The following is a 20,257-nucleotide window of genomic DNA, read 5'->3' as shown; positions in this document are numbered from 1 at the left end:
GCAGGGTTGCCTCGAGTCGCGGTACTGGTTCCGCAGTCGAGGAGGCGCGGTAGTGGCGCGAGGGGCGGTGTGGTTGCTCGCACATAGCAACCGGCACGTCGGTTGCATGACGTGTGGGCCTGGGTCTCCATGCTGGGCGCGTTGGAGTCGAAGGGGTGCGCCCACTTGGCGCGGTTGCATGCCGACTGCATGGCTGTCCGCCCTTTCACCCGCTGGTCTGGGCGAAAGTGGAGGAATGCTTGTAACCGCTGGGCAGTTGCGCGCACCGCGCGCGGCGGTTTGGCTTCTTCTGTCTGGGGCTAGCTTGCATGACGCGTGGGACCCAGCCCCCGTGTCGTAGGGGGAGGACCTTGGAGCGTGTTGGAGAAGACTCAGCCCGCGATGGCTGAGGACGCAAGTGGGGAGAGTTGCCTTTAAAAGGAGGGTGACCCCCTTGAAAGGCAACCATGTCTTCGCGCTCCCTTATGCATCGCGTCTTTCCACCTTCCGAGCCCCCGGATGGGGAACACTCGCAATATTTCCGCCTTGTCATTGGAGGAACGCAACTTCGCGGAAGTTGGCACCTTTCAGCCATTGGTCGGCTTCAAGGATTTTCATCAGGCAGTCTGGCCGCATCCCCTCGCCAGTGGTCACCCAAGACGGTGACCACCAGCCCCTGGGTGGGGAGAAGCAAGCCGGGCTACGATCTTGGTCCCGCCCTCAGCTTCAAGGATCTTCATCATCCTGGCTGGGGCGGAGAGCGAGGTGAGCCGGGGCTCTACCTCCCACGCGGGTCGGCTGGCCACCTCCTCTTCCAGCTTCTGGTGGTGGAAACCATCCTCCAGCTCTGCGGAGGAGGCGTCCTCTGGCCATGCCGGGGAAGGCGAACTGTTGCTGCCCAGCTAAGATACAACATTTCGTCCTCCTCGCTTTCGTGGCGAGGACGGGAGCGAGGACCTGCCGGTGCGCTTTGGAGCGGCCCGCGCTCGCCGGTGCGGCGTTGGTGGAGAGGCGGACGTCGCCGTCGGTGCTGACGTGGTGGCAGCTGGAGAAAGCTTCCCCACCGTCGAGGTCGTCAGCGCCGCCTACGGACCGACCCCCGGCTCTTTGGCTTTAATATCTGGTTCGTGTCCCTTGAGTGGGGGCGCGAACGAGAGCCTTCCGGTGGCCGCGTCTGTCCTGGGACCATGGCTGCTGCCGCAGAGGTCGTTGGCGGGTCGCCCGGAGCTTGTCGCCCCGCAGGCTCCCGATGTGGAGGTTGTTCATACCCGCGGGGACGGAACCAGAGTTCCGTTTGTAATGGCACCTTGAGTGCCGGTGTCTGTTCATTATGGCTGTCGGGGCCTGAACATCTATGTATTTTCGACATGGAGCCGTGTTTTTCCTCATTTCGAGCACTAAGACTCGTTTGTCGGCTGTCTGAACCGCTTCACCAAGCGTGAGTTGCCTCGTGCGAAGGTGACGAGTGAGGTATCCGTATCCCGGAGGCGTAGGAGTCCCTCGGCTCGGTCGGCCTTGTCGTCTGAGGCTTCTCTTGCTTAGTTAAAGGAACCCTCGGCTGCTCTTCGATGAGCCGAAGCCGGAGGTAGTGGTGTCAGCACGGACAGAGGCGGAGTTGGCTCGGAAAGAAGACTTCGTCGGTCGGAGCCTGGCCGGGCCGTCCACTGGCGGGACCGACGCCGGAGTCGAGTTGCCGAGGCCACGAGCCGGGCTGATGTCCTCGGGGGACAGCTGGCTGAGGCTTCGGGGCGGCCGGCCGAGCTGTCTGCTCGAGCCGGATTCCTGGAGAAGACCCCGCCGGCGATGGTCCGGGCGTGGTGCTGATGTCGTCCTACGGAGTGGAGATCCTCCGACTATGTTGCCATCCGAGGCTAGGTCGGACTTCGCCGAAGGTGTAGTTGACGCCGAGGGTGCTGCTGCTCCCTTCAACTCTCAATGTCCGAGCCTGCAGGATCGGGTTATATTGTAGTGTGCGTATGTTTTCTGCGGCCACCGAGGCCCAAACATATTGTCGTCGTGTTGTAAAGCTGCATTTCTTTTCCTCTTGTTTCGAGTATCTGGACTTATTTGTCGGTAACAGAATTGTTTGTCCGAGCGAGAGTTACTTTTCACGGAAGGTGATGAGTGAGGTATCCGTATCCCGGAGGCGTAGGAGTCCCTCGGCTCGGTCGGCCTTGCCGCTTACGTGTACTCTTACTCGTCCGTAGGGTTCTGCCATCGATATAGTAGAGAAGGCCCGAAAAATCGTTTCGACAGAAGAGTTTTCGAGCGTGAAGACTTGTTCGGTCCGCGGAATCACCTATCCGAGCGTGAGTTACTTATCACAGAAGGTGATGAGTGAGGTATCCGTATCCCGGAGGCGTAGGAGTCCCTCGGCTCGGTCATCCTTGGCTACTTATGTGTACTTCGTCGTTTTCAGGATCCCACTTTCGAAGTAGTCGAGAAGCACGAAAGACATTCTGGCAGAAAAGATCTTTTTCCGAGGAAAATTTTGACGCAGAGGGGGTTCCCCCCTTCTAGCCCCCGAGGGAGGGTCGGGCTTTGCCGAGGCAAGGTTGACCCTTCCTTGATGACTAGACTTCGTGTGTGAACGAGGTGTATGAATAACTTGAAAGCATCTTAAGGGTAGAAGCGACGTAGCTGTCGGATGTTCCAAGCGTTGCCGTAGACCTCGCCTTGACTGTTGGCCAGCTTGTACGTTCCGGGCTTCAGAACCTTGGCGATGACGAATGGCCCTTCCCAGGGAGGCGTGAGCTTGTGCCGCCCTCGGGCGTCTTATCGCAGCCGAAGCACCAGGTCGCCCACCTGGAGGTCTCGGGACCGATCCCCTCGGGCGTGGTAGCGTCGCAGGGACTGCTGGTACCGCGCCGAGTGTAGTAAGGCCATGTCCCAAGCCTCTTCCAGCTGGTCCAACGAGTCTTCTCGGTTAGCTCGATTGCTTTGGCCGTCGTAGGCCCTCGTCCTCGGGGAACCGTATTCTAAGTCTATGGGCAAGATGACCTCGACCCCATAGACTAGAAAGAACGGTGTGAAGCCCGTGGCTCGGCTCGGCGTTGTCCTCAAACTCTAGACCACCGAGGGGAGCTCCTTCATCCATCGCTTGCCGAACTTGTTGAGGTCGTTGTAGATCCACGGCTTGAGCCCTTGCAGGATCATGTCGTTGGCACACTCTACTTGCCCATTCGTCATGGGGTGAGCCACGGCGGCCCAGTCCACCCGGATGTGGTGATCCTCGCAGAAGTCTAGAAACTTTCTGCCGGTGAACTGGGTGCCGTTGTCGGTGATGATGGAGTTCGGGACCCCAAAGCGATGGATGATGTTGGTGAAGAACGCCACCGCCTGTTCGGACCTGATGTTGTTTAGGGGTCGGACCTCGATCCACTTGGAGAATTTGTCGATAGCGACCAGCAGGTGCGTGTAGCCCCCGGGTGCCTTCTGCAAGGGGCCGACGAGGTCCAGACCCCACACAGCAAACGGCCAGGTGATGGGTATGGTCTGCAGAGCCTGAGTGGGCAGGTGGGTCTGCCTTGCATAGAACTGACACCCTTCGCAGGTGTGGACAATTCTAGTGGCGTCGGCCACCGCGATCGGCCAGTAGAAACCTTGTCGGAAAGCGTTTCCAACAAGGGCTCGAGGCGCTGCGTGATGGCCGCAAGCCCCCGAGTGTATCTCTTGTAAGAGCTCCTGGCCTTCGGCGATGGAAATGCATCGCTGGAGGATGCCCGAGGGGCTGCGGTGGTAGAGCTCCTTCCCGCCTCCTAGTAAGACGAACGACTTGGCGCGCTGCGCCAACCGCCGAGCTTCGGCTCGGTCGAGGGGTAGCTCTCCTCGGTGGAGATATTGCAGGTACGGGGTCTGCCAGTTTCGATTAGGTGTGACCCCGCTTCGCTCCTCCTCGACGCGCAGTGCCTCACCCTCGGGGGCTGAGGGTACCTCAGGCCGAGCCGAGGGTGCCTCGGGCTGTGCCGAGGGTACCTCGGGCTGAGCCGAGGGTACCTCGGGCTGAGCCGAGGGTGCCTCGGGCTGTGCCGAGGGTACCTCGGTCTGAGCCGAGGCTTTCTCGGGTTCGGGCGCGTCGTCGGTCTTGACGAAGGGTTGATGCAGGTCTCGGGAGAAGACGTCCAGGGGAACCGTTGTTCGCCCCGAGGCTATTTTAACCAGCTCGTCCGCAGTCTCGTTGTAGCGTCGGGCGATGTGGTTGAGCTCGAGCCCGTAGAACTTGTCTTCTAGGCACCGAACCTCATCGCAGTAGGCTTCCATCTTCGGGTCGCGGCAGTGGGAGTTCTTCATGACTTGGTCGATGACGAGCTGCGAGTCACCGCGAGCGTCGAGGCGTCGGACCCCTAGCTCGATGGTGATACGCAACCCATTGACCAGAGCCTCGTACTTGGCCACATTGTTGGACGCCGGGAAATGGAGGCGTAGCACGTAGCGTAGGTGCTTCCCGAGGGGCGAGATGAAGAGCAGGCCCGCGCCTGCTCCTGTCTTCATCAGCGACCCGTCGAAAAACATGGTCCAGAGTTCCGGTTGGATCGGAGCTGTTGGGAGCTAGGTGTCGACCCATTCAGCCACAAAGTCCGCCAAGACCTGGGACTTGATGGACTTTCGAGGGGCAAACGAGATCGTCTCGCCCATGATTTCCACCGCCCACTTTGCAATTCTACCCGAGGCCTCTCGGCACTGGATGATCTCCCCCAGGGGGAAGGATGACACCACAGTTACCGGATGAGACTCGAAGTAGTGTCGCAACTTCCGCCGTGTCAGGATCACCGCGTACAGCAGCTTCTGAATTTGTGGGTAGCGGATCTTGGTCTCAGACAGTACTTCACTGATGAAGTAGACTGGTCTCTGGACGGGCAATGCATGCCCCTCTTCTTGTCTCTCAACCACGATCGCGGCGCTAACCACCTGAGTGGTAGCGGCGACATAGATCAAGAGGGCTTCTCCTGCAGCGGGGGGCACCAAGATGGGCGCGTTCGTGAGGAGCGCCTTCAGGTTCCCGAGGGCTTCCTCGGCCTCAGGGGTCCAAGTGAAGCACTCGGCCTTTCTTAAGAGGCGGTACAAAGGCAGGCCTCTTTTGCCGAGGCGCGAGATGAAATGGCTCAGAGCCGCAAGACATCCCGTGACCCTCTGTACGCCTTTCAAATCCTTGATGGGCCCCATGCTGGTGATGGCCGCGATTTTCTCCGGGTTGGCCTCGATGCCCCGCTCAGAGACGATGAACCCCAAGAGCATGCCTCGGGGGACCTCGAAGACACACTTCTCGAGATTGAGCTTTACGCCTTTCGCCTTGAGACACCGGAATGTCGTTTCAAGGTCAGAAAGGAGGTCGGAGGCTTTCCTCGTCTTGACTACGATGTCATCGACGTAGGCCTCGACCGTTTGACCAATGTGTTCGCCGAACACGTGGTTCATGCACCTTTGGTATGTCGCACCCGCATTCCTCAAACCGAACGGCATGGTAACATAGCAGTACATGCCGAAAGGTGTGATGAAAGAAGTCGCGAGCTGGTCGGACTCTTTCATCCTGATTTGGTGATACCCTAAGTAGGCATCGAGGAAAGACAGGGTTTCGCACCCAGCAGTGGAATCCACGATTTGATCGATGCGAGGCAGAGGGTAGGGAACTTTCGGACATGCTTTGTTTAGACCAGTGTAGTCTACACACATCCGCCATTTCCCTCCTTTCTTTCTCACAAGCACAGGGTTGGCGAGCCATTCGGGATGGAATACCTCTTTGATGAACCCTGCCGCCATTAGCTTGTGGATCTCCTCGCCTATGGCTCGGCGCTTTTCTTCGTCGAATCAGCGCAGAGGCTGCTTCACGGGTCGGGCTCCAGCTCGGATATCCAGCGAGTGCTCGGCGACATCCCTCGGTATGTCGGGCATGTCCGAGGGACTCCACGCGGAAACGTCGACGTTTGCGCGGAGGAAGTCGACGAGCACTGCTTCCTATTTGGGGTCGAGCTCGGAGTCGATCCGTATCTGCTTGGAGGCGTCGTTGCTGGGGTCGAGAGGGACGGACTTAACCGTCTCCGTTGGCTCGAAGTTGCCGGCGTGGCGCTTCACGTCTGGCGCCTCCTTAGAGAGGCTCTCCAGGTCGGCGATGAGGGCCTCAGATTCGGCGAGGGCCTCGGCGTACTCCACGCACTCCACGTCGCATTCGTACGCGTGTCAGTACGTGGGGCCGACGGTGATGACCCCATTGGGGCCCGGCATCTTGAGCTTGAGGTAGGTGTAGTTGGGGACGGCCATGAACTTGGCGTAGCATGGACTCACCAGCACTGCATGGTAGGTTCCTCGAAACCCGACCACCTCGAACGTGAGGGTCTCCCTTCGGAAGTTGGATGGTGTCCCAAAGCAGACGGGTAGATCGAGTTGTCCGAGGGGCTGGACGCGTTTCCCGGGGATGATCCCGTGAAAAGGCGCAGCGCCTGCCCGGACCGAGGACAGATCGACCCGCAGGAGCCCGAGGGTCTCGGCGTAGATGATGTTGAGGTTGCTGCCTCCATCCATGAGGACCTTGGTGAGCCTGACGTTGCTGATGATGGGGTCGACAACGAGCGGATATTTCCCTGGGCTCGGCACGCGGTCGGGATGGTCGCCCTGGTCGAAGGTGATGGGCTTGCCAGACCAGTCTAGGTAGACTGGCGCTGCCACCTTTACCGAGCAGACCTCCCGACGCTCTTGCTTGTGGTGCCGAGCCGAGGCGTTCGCCACCTGCCCACCGTAGATCATGAAGCAGTCGTGGACCTCGGGGAACTCTCCTGCCTTGTGATCCTCCTTCTTATCATCGTCGCGGGCCCTGCCACCTTCCGCAGGTGGCCCGGCCTTGTGAAAGTGGCGCCGAAGCATGGCGCACTCCTCAAGGGTGTGCTTGACGGGCCCCTGATGATAGGGGCACGGCTCCTTGAGAATCTTGTCGAAGAGATTGGCACCTCCGGGAGGTTTCCGAGGGTTCTTGTACTCGGCGGCGGCGACAAGGTCCGCGTCGGCGGCGTCGCGTTTCGCTTGCGACTTCTTCTTGCCTTTCTTCTTGGTGCCACGCTGAGTTGACGCCTCAGGGACATCTTCCGGTGGGCGGCCCTGGGGCTGCTTATCCTTCCGGAAGATGGCCTCAACCGCCTCCTGGCCAGAGGCGAACTTGGTGGCGATGTCCATCAGCTCGCTGGCCCTGGTGGGGGTCTTGCGGCCCAGCTTGCTCACCAGGTCGCGGTAGGTGGTGCCGGCGAGGAACGCGCCGATGACATCCGAGTCGGTGACGTTGGGCAGCTCGGTGCGCTGCTTCGAGAATCGCCGTATGTAGTCCCGGAGAGACTCTCGCAGCTGCTGGCGGTAGCTTTGGAGATCCCAGGAGTTTCCAGGACGCACGTACGTGCCCTGGAAATTGCCGGCGAAGGCTTGGACCAGGTCGTCCTAGTTGGAGATCTGCCCCGGAGGCAGGTGCTCCAGCCAGGCTCGAGCGGTGTCGGAGAGGAACAGGGGGAGGTTGTGGATGATGAGGTTGTCATCGTCCGTTCCACCCAGGTGGCAGGCCAGCCGATAGTCCGCGAGCCACAGTCCGCGGGCCTAGGGGGATCACCGTTCTCCGGTATACCAAGATGGTTGCCTTCGTCGGGACCCCCTAGATCGACGTGGAAACATTCACGACTTGGGCCGCAGTCCCCGTCGCCGAGGCTGCGGCTACCGTCAGAATGGTCGGAAAGGCAGTAGTCGCATGCGGTCATGAAGTCCCGCATGGTACTGGGGTTGCCAAGCCCGGAGAAATCCCAACAGAAGTCGGGCTCGTCATCTTCCTCGGAACCCGAGGGCCCGTAGGTCGAGACGGCCGTCGGCCGGTCCCAGGGTGACCGCATACGATACCCCAGAGGGTTTGGACTCGCCTCTATGAGAGCGTCCACCGAAGCGAAGCCGCTTGGTGGGTCGAGGCTGAATCCAAAAGGCACGAGATGGGAATCGACCGGTACCTCTTGGTCGACGGGCGGTGACGAAATCACGTCCGGGGCAGACTGCACCGTCGTCTCAGGTTTGAGGGTGACGCCCAGCAAGTCCTTTGCGAGCGTGCTGGCGTCGTCTGTTTGCTTGGAGTTGGTGTGTCGCGGGGAGACGGCGCTCGTCTTTGTCTCAGATGCGAGGTTGATGCCTGATGTGCCCCTCGTTGGGGCGTCGGCGCCGTCGACTCGCTCGACAGCCGTCGAGGTGTCGCCCCCTGCTTGGCCTTGGTTGCCCCGCCTCCTCCTCCGTCGGCGGGGGAGGGGACGAGACAAGCTCGGATGTTGTTCTTCCGCCACGTGGGGAAGACGTCCTCGATTCCGCCGCTGGCGGGCGGGTTGTCGACCGCCATTGTCGCTGTCGCGCGGCGGAGGAAGGAGTATCATGTCGTAGCTGCCGTCGAGGGACATGAACTCAAGACTCCCAAAACGGAGCACCGTCCCGGGCTGGAAAGGTTGCTGGAGACTGCCCATCTGGAGCTTGACGGGAAGCCATTCGTCAACACGCAGCAGGCCCCTACCTGGCGCGCCAACTGTCAGCGTTTCGAACCCGGGGGGTCCCTGGGCCGACGAGTAAATTGTCGCCGCGTGCCCCAGCCCAGATGGGTCGGCGCGAGACGGAGCGCGAAGGGGGGAAGAAGCCGGAGGGAGACAGGCGTAAAAGGGGAAACCCGCGGCCTTCGTGTTTGTCCCGCGCCCAGGTCGGGTGCGCTTGCAGTAGGGGGTTACAAGCGTCCACGCGGGAGGGAGCGAGAGGCTTATGCGAGCGCCGTCCCGTCCTTCCCCGCGCGGCCAACCCTCTATAAGAGGGCCCTGGACCTTCCTTTTATAGGCGTAAGGAGAGGATCCAGGTGTACAATGGGGGGTGTAGCAGTGTGCTAACGTGTCTAGCGGAGAAGAGCTAGTGCCCTAAGTACATGCCATCGTGGCAGTCGGGGAGGTTTTGGCACCCGGTTCGTGTGGTGTCATGGCCGTCGGAGGAGCGCTGGAGCCTGGCGGAAGGACAGCTGTCGGGGCTGTCGAGTCCTTGCTGACGTCTCCTTGCTTCCGTAAGGGGGCTGAGAGCCGCCGTCGTCATAGAGCATGCGAGACGCCATCATTACTTGTTTATCGGGGCGAGCCGGATGGGACGCCGGTCTTGTTCCCTGTAGCCTGAGTTAGCTTGGGGCAGGGTAATGATGGTGCCTCATGTGACGTGGTCGGTCCGAGCCCTGGGTTGGGCGAGGTGGAGGCTCCTCCGAGGTCGAGGTCGAGTCTGTCTTCCGAGGCCGAGGTCGAGTTCGAGCCCCTGGGTCGGGCGAGGCGAAGACCGTCGGCTGAGGCCAGGGGCTGAGTCCGAGCCCTGGGGTCGGGCGAAGCGGAGTTCGTCATCTTCCGGGGCTGAGCCCGAGTCCGAGCCCTGGGGTCGGGCGAAGCGGAGTTCGTCGTCTTCCGGGGCTGAGCCCGAGTCCGAGCCCTGGGGTCGGGCGAAGCGGAGTTCGTCGTCTTCCGGGGCTGAGCCCGAGTCCGAGCCTTGGGGTCGGGCGAAGCGGAGTTTGTGGTCTTTCGGGGCTGAGCCCGAGTCCGAGCCCTGGGGTCGGGCGATGCGGAGTTTCCTATGGCGCCTGAGGCCGGACTTGGCTGCTGTCAGCCTCACTCTGTCGAGTGGCACAGCAGTCGGAGCGGCGCAGGCGGCGCTGTCCTCTTGTCAGGCCGGTCAATGGAGCGGCGAAGTGACTGCGGTCACTTCGACTCTGTCGACTGAAGGGCGCGCGTTAGGATAAGGTGTCAGGCCACCTTTGCATTAAATGTTTGCATTAAATGCTCCTGCGATACGGTCGGTCGGCGTGGCGACTTGGCCAAGGTTGCTTCTTGGCGAAGACTGGGCCTCGGGCGAGCCGAAGGTGCGTCCGTTGCTTGAGGGGGTCCTCGGGCGAGACGTGAATCCTCCGGGGTCGGCTGCCCTTGCCCGAGGCTGGGCTCGGGCGAGGCGAGATCGTGTCCCTTGAGTGGACCGAACCTTGACTTAATTGTACCCATCAGGCCTTTGCAGCTTTGTGCTGATGGGGGTTACCAGCTGAGATTATGAGTCTTGAGGGTACCCCTAATTATGGTCCCCGACATCTTGGTAACTTATTTGCATTTTTTATCGACACTAGAATACTTTATGAATCTAATTGCATTTTGATGATTTTCTGTAGAAAGAAATTAATAATATACAAATATCTTCGGAAATTCATGAAATTTTAAAGAGGCACAACATATGTTCATATATAATCCTCATAAAATTTGGGCCATAAGATCCACAAGATACCAACATTTTTTTCATTTCACTTCCACTTGTTGCATGAGTTACACGTGAAATCATTCTAAGTATCCAAGTTACGACATAATCAATATTTCACTTTATCATTTTCATGTGAAGACTTGAGATTATCTTTTTATAGAATGTTTGCTAGTCTTGGTAATTTATTTGCAATTTTCGATCGACATTAGAATATTTTATAAATTTAAATGTATTTTAATGATTTTCTGCATAAAAAATTAATAATACTCAAATACTTAGAAATTCATAAAATTTTATAGAGCCACAATATATGTCCAAATATAATCCTAAAAAATAAAATGTCACTCAAAAAGTGACTAATGATTACAATAACCATGATATGTGTGGAACGGTCTTTATATGATATCTGACAAAAAATCTGCTACCCGACGTTATCTGTGTTCGATTAATTCCGTATTCGACTTATGATTATCAATATTTGCATCGGCCATATTTATATTTGTATCCAAGGCCATATGTATTCAAATTCAAATCCAAATAAAAATATGAAAACAAATATAGTTTCAGTGATATCCGTCCGTATTCGATCCAATTACATCCTAGAAACCACTCTCGGTTTCATACTAAGACTGTTTCCAAGCTCCTAAATTCTGCCCGAAATCTGTTACGGGGGCTATCAAACAAACCCCAAGTTCATGGATGAAGGCAGTACTGCTTCTGCTCGAAACCTGGAGCACAGTAATAATGCAAAAATCTTGAAACGGTGAACATTGGATCAACTCCACAAGCGCATAAGTTCATAAACCGTTGCCAAATTTTATTTTCGCGAGCCACAATACAGAATTATACATGAAAAGCGCACTGGCTTTATTACAACTAGTGCTGAGAATTGTAGTAGTCCAGCACCAGCAGGATCATGGATGAAGCAGATAAATTGCAGGAAACACTTGTGACCTAGAGTTCGTCTTTTGCTGCTTCGAAGCAGTCCTCATCCCAGACGAAGGGGAATTTCAGTACCGCGGCTGTATGAGGCATGCTCCAATCATCATATAAAAATCTGCAACGAGGATGTCATTGGATCTCAGAAAGAAAAATGTTGATTGCAGATATGATTATGTGCGTTTTCTGACATGCAATTGCAAACAGGGGGAGAAAAGAAACGCGTATGTGGATTACTCAGTTGCTGTATTATCAATATTGCTAGGGTCAACACTAGAGCATAAAAGATGCTACTGACATAGATAACAAAAGTGCCCATGACACGTGCATGAAACTATGATATCTATTCTAGCAATGTTGGACAATTACAGAAAAAAATGGTAAATCAATAAATCACAGCAGTATAGGTAGCAAATTCTCCAATCAAGTCTTGTCAACTTAGTATGGTACTGAGTTGAACAAGATGGAAACATAAGGGAATACTCTCTACAAGGTTCACTGTAATTCTATGTCCATGTTCTGCATTTCAGCTTATTCTGTGTTAGGCAATGACAGCCGAAAACTTTTTTGGAGTGATAAATGGTTTCAGGGAATATCTGCGTTTGATCCCGCTCCACTTTACACACATGTGGCAAAGAGAGCAATCAAAAGAAGAATGGTGCAGGATGCATTGGACAATAATGCTTGGGTATGGTACATCAGGGGGCTGTCAGCTACAGCCTTGATGGAATACCACCATCTATGGGATATTATAGCAGAAATTGATCTTCACCAGGGAATACACGACCTACTGGCACATTTGATCACCATCCACTACAGGAGAATTCTCAACCAAATCTGCTTATTGTAGTTTCTTTGTCGGGTGTTCGGGGCTGTTGGTTTTGACCCATGGAAAGAAATCCGGAAGTTTTGGGCTGCACCTCCGATGCAAGTTTTTCATTTGGCTAGCTGCTCTAAATCAGTGTTGGACTGCAGACGGGTTAGCTCACTGGGGACTTGAGCATCATGAGAGCTGTCCATTGTGTGATCAAGAAGAGGAGAACATACAACATTTGCTCACCTCCTGTGTATTTGCAAGGACTGTGTGGTGTAGTCTGCCCTAAAGTTGTTTGGGCTGCAGCAGTATGTTCAGGGGTTAAGGGACAACATCTTTACTGAATGGTGATGTCTGCACAGCAGCTAAGCAATCTCGTAAGGGCTTAAACTCGTTGTTAGTTTTAGTGGCTTGGTGGATCTGGAAACATAGAAATGCATGTGTTTGAGGGAGTCACCTAGTTTTGATAGCATAATGAGAAATATAAAAACAACTCTGTAGTCTATGGCCATGATTCCTCCTCCTTGGTGTTGGTTGTGTATTAGTGTGTGGTAAGTCCTAGTGCGGTGTTTGCCCCTTTAGGGCTTGTTCGGTTATTTTCAATCCATATAGATTGGAGGGGATTGATACGGATTTGGAGAGATTTTGACTTACTAGGGATTGAAACCCCCTCAATCCAATCCATATGGATTGGGGTAGAACCGAACATGGCCTTAAGGGTTGTATGAGTTGTTAAGACTCATCTCTTTTTCCTCTGCTTAATATAATGATGTGCAGCTCTATTACATGTTTGAGAAAAAAAATGAAACACGATGTTAAAGTTAGGCATGCTCACATCTTAGCAGGCGGTCTCGATATGATCACAAGAACTTGCAAATCTTCGTGCTCGTCAGAATTCCAAACCTGCAAGAGAAAGATGATGTATACATTAACAAAAAGATCAATTTCCTACCCACCAAAATAAATTTACATGTTGAAATCTGGCCAAGTTACAGTTAAATATAACCAGGATATGAGGCATCTAATGTATCAGAAAAAGTAAAAATGCATATAAGTAATAACTCATTTCCTTTACCTGGTGTGGATCATTTACAGGGATTGAAAATGTGGTATTCTGAAAGAAAGGAATTTCCTGTGGCTGCCCTGGGTACTTTAGTGAGCTTGATCCCATCAAGAGCGTACCCTTCCCTTTGAGGACAGTGAAAACTTCTTCACAGGAATGCCTGTGGATTGGCGTCCTTTGACCTGGACTTATTGTCTGAAGCCACACTTCCACCTGCAGGAAAACATTTCATGACGAAGCAAGAAGGAAGCATAACAGTATCTACACTGTCAATAGACTATTTGAATATGACTCTATCAAACATATCTACACATAATTAAGTACTTTGATTTCATAGCACACCAATTGAACGTTACAGTCCAAATTTTAGTTCAAATAGAAGTGAAAAACTATCATGCATCAAGGTTCAGTAACTATCTACAGTGTCCACAGAAACCAGACCTGCACATACAAGACATGAAAATACACGATTACATTCAACTTATCTTTGACTTCAATTGTTCATTCCCATATTGTTTGGGAAACACGATGTGGCCCTAGGGTTTATCATTACCTCCTTCATCCCATGATTGAGCGCACCAGCAACTGTTATATGTGACAATCCTTCAATCCCATAGCTGCTTTGCGGCATTTGGCTTATGTCTCTCACCAATGAGTTATCTGTATACATAATAATATCAGATACACTAATCAGATCTGCTACAATTGTAGAAAAAGAAATATGGTCACTGCTATTGTGAATATTGTGTGTTTGAGGGAGGGGGGGATGTAACTGCCCCAGTCGAATTATTATATCCAGAAATACTGCTCATTCACACCAAAATTGTGGGTAAGGTCAAACAACAATTTTAGAAGTTTCATGAATTTCGAGAAGAGAATGAAGAGGGAGGGGAAAGGGAGGGAGAGTTTTTTTACGAAATCAGATCTCCCCATCTGCCATGTTTAACATTGCCAATTTGCTTTTCCTGCTAATTTACTCTTTTTAGTCGATATTGCCCCTTACCCCAATTGACCAAGATCTTAATGTTTGGTCCATTCAACTTCCCTTAGTTTTTCTACCACTGTACGATGATGACACAGAAGTCAATGCTGCCAGAACCTTCAGTGCTTCCACGCTCTGACGGCCAAAGACAGGCCATGCAGCTCTGTTCTTAGCTGGCATGACCAGCAGACTGCGATGCTCCCCCACAGAACAGTAACCTTCTTCTCTGGTGGCAAGTTGAGCTCGGCAGAAGCAGAAGACTGCAAAAGCGACTATTACAACTGCTTCTCCTCCCAGTCAGACCCAGTCACCTTCTTGGGTGCAGAGTTGAGCTTGGCAGAAGCAGAAGGCCTAAGACACCACTACTACCACTGCTGCTCCAGCACGCAGCCCAACCCCTACTACCGTTGTGCTCCAAGTGAGTCAAAATAAGTTGGTTGCTGTTGTAATGGGTCTCACGGAGATCGATTTGGCCACTTAAAAACAAGTTCAGAATTTACTTTGCTTGAGTGGTGGCTATGCGTGAATTGAGATGATAGGCTGTATTTTGGGTTGGGATCCATTTCATGTAGATCTAGAGCGGCAAACTACAGCATGGCACTATGCTTGATTTTTGCAGGTTGAAGAGCAATGAGTGCTAACTACACATAATCAATTAGGATTATGGGCAGCATGGCCATTTCGCATGTCCAATGGCAGTAAAAAAAAACGAAGTGGCAAATGGTGAATCCATTCTTTGAGGTGGCAGATGGGAATTGTTGTGCTGTAAATCAATCTGAATCCACCCAGATATACTTTGAATTAAGCGTGTGAACTTGCAGAATCCAAGCCAAACCAAACCAATCCATTTATGTCACCGCAAGTTCAATCTGTTTCCAACCCATCTCCAACCTAAGGATTAGCATTAGCCTGGAATCTGGATGTAGTTGCGAACTGTAGTAGTAACCCGGTGAGTAGGCTGTAGGCCTGTAGTGGACTTGGGTGGAGTTGGAGTCGTTGCGACGGCCGGCAGCGGAGGCGGAGGCGGAGGCGCGGGCTTGGGGGGCCCATGGGCTGAAACTATTGGAGCCCACACCAAACCACCCTAATTTGATTGTTAACCTAAACTACCCCAATTAGTCCCAATGCAAACCGAGCCACTAAGCCCAATTCCCCTCAACCTTCCCCCACTCCCTAACGACCAAAACAAGACCCAGCCTGCTATTTAACACGCCAGTTAAGCCCAAACCCCACTAGCACTTAGCAGTGCTGGTCTCAGTGGCAAAAAGCTCGGCAGGGTGAGGGTGCACCTCGCACGCAGGACGACTCGGCTACTGGGAGGAAGGAGGCAGCGAGGAGGACCGCGACACCGACGCCGGCGAGGTAGGCGCCACGGGCTGGAGCGGCGGCGGCGAGTTCGCTTAGATCCGGCGCCATTGCCTGCTCCCGACAGCTGCACGTGAATGTCGGAGTGGAATGAGATAGAGGCTAGGGTTTCGGCGTAGTCGTCGAAGGTGGTTTTGATCGCCGCTCGGACGGTGTCGACTGTCCGATCAAATGGAGCAGCGGCTCAGATAGCTTGTGGGAGCAGCCGGCCCAGAGACAAGCCGCACCACGCAGGACAAACCTCGGCTTGCCAGGCCGGACGACCTGTTTATGGCTCTCCTCTCTTATCAACGAAAATCTTGCTAGGACATAAACAAGGCAACAAGAACGGTATAACGTCTCTAACCATTTATGGTCGTGCAAAACACTATTTTATATTATAGAAAATTCAGTATGATGAACATATTTGAATAGTGTATAATGATCAGTGAATAAAGGTTCAACACAAGGTTAAATAACCAGTGAGACAATGCAAATGGATATAATACGGTCTCTATATTGGTTTGAATATATGGACAAGACCTTAGAAACCACTATGCATAAATATGATCATAATAGAGGTTGAAGTAATTAAGAGGATTGGTCAAGCCAAAGTGAATAAGATATGAGAAATCGTGAATTGGCTTGGCCATATTACTATTAGTCCATATATGCTTTTATGAGAATCAAACTAGAGCTTGATTGATCTTAGCATATCTAGATGACATTCAAGCAAGGTTCACAATATCGAAGAAATGATTCTCTCAATGGATGATCAATATAATGTGACTCAAAGATGGTTTGATAGGGTGAAGATAGCAAGGAAAGGGCTTCGAGGAACTAAGCGAAGGTGAAGGCCAAGCGACGGCTTGTGGACCGAAGTACCATGGTTAAGGTGAAGAAGAGAGTACTTGCACTAAGTCGGTGAACTAATCAGTTATGAAGAGTTATAACATGTTGATGCATCAGTAAGGTGACTTGAAGCCATGATTTGAACTCATATATGGTGATATGGTACAAGTCACAGGGTTTGATTTATGTTTGCTTCAAAAGGTGAGACAAATATGTTTGTGATCCTTATGAAGCAACGCCATGGAGAAATCACACATGAGACACCAATTACTCAAGGAGTTTACATAATTATTGTCGGTACCCTGAATCAGGGGTACCCCTTACTACAGTATGAAGACGCGGTGCCCGTACGCCGTTCCCTAGCCACACGGTGAACAGCGCTCGACCCCACCACATGGGCAGCTCAAGGGGCACCATGTGGCAAGGAAAGATGATACATCCAGGATGTATCAGTCGAGTCGGACCCCTGTACGCACAACCTGGACCCCCGATTATGGCCCGGGACTCCCGAGTAAGCATGTCGGGTCCCTTGGATGGGGTCCAGATCTCTTCGAGAAAGGTCTGGGCCGCAACGAGGTCCCGGGACAGGGGAAACCCTGGCATGAGCAAGGGTCCGGTACTAACACGTGGTCGGGCCTTACTCTGCGCATGCGCTCCCCACTCAGGCGGAGACCCGATGCGGCCACGTGGCTCGTTGCCCGTGAATAAGCCAGCGGGCGGAGCCTGACGTAAGGCCCCTAGACCGCGTGGACTCTGCATTTATTACGGAAAGGACGCGCCGCCTGTCCACCCTGCTGACAGGTGATGTGCCCCCTCAGCATTTATTGCGTCATGTCCACTCCGCTGGCAGGCGGCGCCAGGGCCACCCTGCAGACGGCTCACCTATCCAGTCCATTGTCGAAACAGTGCGACCGTGCTGCACGGTGCACTGTGCTCATCATCCCTTATACGAGAAGCTTCCCCTGCACGCCGAGGCTACGCAGATCTCAGGTGTCAGGGCACAAGAAGATTGCCCCAGCAGCAAATATTAGTAGCTCCAAGTACTGCATCCGCTATGTTCCTGGGCCCACATGTCGAGGCTCAGTACCCTTGTACATGCCCCCCTTTAGCTATAAAAGGGGAGGCATGCAACGTTACAACACAAGCTCAATTTTTAGACCCAACTTAGACTCTCAATTCTCAAGCTTCCACAGCAATCCAACATACAGTGGAGTAGGGTGTTACGCTCCGGCAGCCCGAACCACTCTAAACTCTCGCGTGTTCATGTGCTTGATGTTCGCTTAGCAGGACAGGCAAAACGCTTAAGCCCCTTCCTCATCTTAGGATTTAGGGCAGGTGCACTCCGCCACCCAGCCGGAGAATTCCCTCTCCGACATTTGGCGCGCCAGGTAGGGGGCTAGGCATTAGGTTTTTGCTTGCATCCTCGCTCAGCATGATGGTGCAAATCGTGGAGCACCGCGCCGAGACATCAACGGATTTCCTTGTGGAGGAAGAAGTTGTTTCTTCCACACCACAGGTTCCCAACTGCCCAGTGTCGAGCACTGCTGCTGTGCACGCTGCACGGCAGCATACAGCTGCGCAGACATCCTGAACTCCGTCGAGGGCGGCTCCGGGAGCGTTGTCAGTAGCCAGGGAGTTGCTGCGACACCCTCCAAGCTCCACGGCCTCACTGAGGGCCATGAAGCAGTGGCGGGATGACGTCGACCGACTGCTCGGCATGGCACATTCTACCTCAACCAGGTCGAGGCCACCGTCATCCCGGCGCCAACATGAGGCGTCTACGTCTGTGCACTCACCCTCAGTGAGGGGTGCACAAACCAACGACCTTCGGGCAGAACTCAATCGCAGGCGTGCAGGAGAGGACGCTCGGGTCTCTTTGGAAAGGGCGCGCGAGCGCCGCCAAAACATCGAGGGCTGCAACCTCAATCAAGACTTCGATGCGGTAGCACCGCAGGCCCCAATGGGTACCCGATCCCAAGCGGGTGTCCCCTTGGCCGATGTGGACTGCGCCGCTCTCGCGGATCATCTCCGTGCGGCGTCATGGCCACCCAAGTTCCGGCCGCACCTGCCGGAAAAGTACGACGGAACGTCAAATCCGTCGAAGTTCCTGCAGGTGTATGTCACCGCTATCATAGCAGCCGGTGGAAACACCGCTGTGATGGCAACATATTTTCATGTCGCCTTGTCTGGTCCTGCCTGGACTTGGCTCATGAACCTCGCACCAGGGTCAATCTACTCCTAGGAAGAGCTCTGCGCGCGGTTCGTTGCAAACTTCGCCAGCGCTTACCAGCAGCACGGTGTGGAGGCCCACCTCCATGCGGTGAGGCAGGAGCCCGGGGAGACTCTCCGGACGTTCATCTCCCGCTTCACCAAGGTGCGAGGTACTATACCTTGCATTTCCGATGCTTCCATCATCACGGCCTTCCGACAGGGAGTACGTGATGAGAAAATGTTGGAGAAGTTGGCCACGCATGACGTGGAGACTGTCCCCACACTCTTCGCTCTGGCCGACAAAAGCGCCAGAGCCGCCGAGGGCCGTGCATGGCACTCGGCTCCACAAACCGGGGCTGCCCAGTCGGGTGGCTCGGGTGCCGTCCCCCGGGACGGTAAGAAGAAAAAGAAGAAGGGCCGCGACTACCAGAGGTCGCGGTCCATCGCTCTAGTTGTTGCAGCCGCGACCGGGGGCCGGGGCGACCGCAACAAACGCCCACGGTCGCAGAGGGGTAACAGCGGCTCATGCCCTGTGCACCCCAACGGTCGCCACAACGCCGCAGAGTGTCGCAAGATCATTGACCTCGCGAAATGCGTCAGCGAGCGGCGCGAGCAGTCTTCCAGGGACGGCTCCCCACCTCATCGCCGACCTGGCAAAGAAAAGGTCGACGACGGTGAGGTGGTCGTAGCTGAACGGGACCTCGAGTATCAGTCACCCGAGGGGGACCTGAAGGATGTCTTCGCTAGAGGCTCCTACTTAGGTGGGGACAACTAGATGGACCCCCAGGGGGACCCCGTGCTCCCCGGTCTATGGGGCCGAAGCCTGCCTTCCCCCGGAAACCCTTCTGGACTCCCCATGGGTCTAGACTTCTGACAGGTCCATGCAGAAATGGCTACAGCACGAGGACGAGGACTCCCTCATCAAACGCAGATGGCAACCTAGGGTCGGGACCTAGTCCTACGGCAAGTACCAAACCAAGAAGGGCTCTGCAACTCTCCCCCAACTGGGAAGGACCCTTCAAGGTGGCGGGAATACGCCGACCCAGGGGTGACTATCTTGCTATGATTGAAAGAGTACCTCTTCCTCACCTCAGGAGTATCTCTGTAAGTTCTATCCATAGGAGCAAGTCTAAGGGGTCGAATTTGTTTCCCTTTTGTAACTAAATAACGCATACGTGTACGCCAACCCGATGAGGTCCGTCCTCATAAGCCCGACCTGTTGGTCTGCACCCATGCATGACAGGTTATAAAGGAAAGATTTACCCCCTCAGATGTGCCTCTACGATAGTTTATCCTACTGCACCATGGTCTTATCTTGCAGTTTTTCAGATATTATTTTATCTAACCCACCCGAACAGTTCCCTTTCCATCATACATAATGACATCCGAATTCAACAGCCAGGCTTGCAGTTTAGGACCTCTCTGCGAAAGCAGGAGGGCCCGACAGCCTGGGGGCCGGTTCTAAAGAACAGGAGCCCATTCCATGGGGTGGTCCAGAGCCTGTGTGGCCGCTTAGCTTGGTCCCATACCCGAAAGCCTGCACACTCCACCACTCCGTGACGGGTACCCTAGTATTTGGAGCTATAAGTCCTGTGGGTCCGGCAACCTGGGGTCCAGAATTAGAGAATGGGCACTTGTCTCCAAGGGTGGTCCGGAGCCCGTGTAGCCGCTCAGCCTGGTCCCGTACCGTGGGCCTGCACGCTCCACCACTCTGTGACGGGTGTCCTAGTACCTAGAATGTCACACCCGGCTTTAACGGACAAAGTCGGGTGCATCTCATACATGCGACAAGAAGACAACATATATAATAATAGAG

The 20,257-nt window shown here is 54.1% G+C and overlaps 1 protein-coding gene across 1 annotated transcript; it reads right to left on the bottom strand.

The window, feature by feature from the left end:
- Nucleotides 1-11,034: 11,034 nt before the first annotated feature.
- On the bottom strand, nucleotides 11,035-15,544 carry LOC542232 (auxin binding protein 1). The gene is made up of 5 exons (NM_001111842.2): nucleotides 15,324-15,544; nucleotides 13,606-13,712; nucleotides 13,065-13,265; nucleotides 12,825-12,892; nucleotides 11,035-11,293 (listed from the first exon to the last, which is right to left on the bottom strand). Exons 1-5 carry the CDS (start codon nucleotides 15,448-15,450, stop codon nucleotides 11,191-11,193), a joined length of 606 nt encoding a protein of 201 aa, NP_001105312.2. The 5' UTR covers nucleotides 15,451-15,544; the 3' UTR covers nucleotides 11,035-11,190.
- Between the last annotated feature and the right edge of the window lie 4,713 nt (nucleotides 15,545-20,257).

This window comes from Zea mays, chromosome 3, assembly GCF_902167145.1.
Source record: "Zea mays cultivar B73 chromosome 3, Zm-B73-REFERENCE-NAM-5.0, whole genome shotgun sequence".
NCBI classification, from domain to species: Eukaryota; Viridiplantae; Streptophyta; class Magnoliopsida; order Poales; family Poaceae; genus Zea; species Zea mays.
The sequence above is the reverse complement of the archived record's forward strand: the minus strand, read 5'-3'. Positions and strand labels throughout refer to the sequence as shown.

Bases quoted from the DNA above. Each gene is read 5' to 3' on its own strand.
- LOC542232 (NM_001111842.2), bottom strand. From the start codon at position 15,450: ATGGCGCCGGATCTAAGCGAACTCGCCGCCGCCGCTCCAGCCCGTGGC. The intron at 13,713-15,323 runs GTGCACCCTCAC...TTATGTATACAG, and splicing joins CGAGTCGTCCTGCGTGCGAG to ATAACTCATTGGTGAGAGAC. The intron at 12,893-13,064 runs GTAAAGGAAATG...TTTCTCTTGCAG, and splicing joins CTGTAAATGATCCACACCAG to GTTTGGAATTCTGACGAGCA.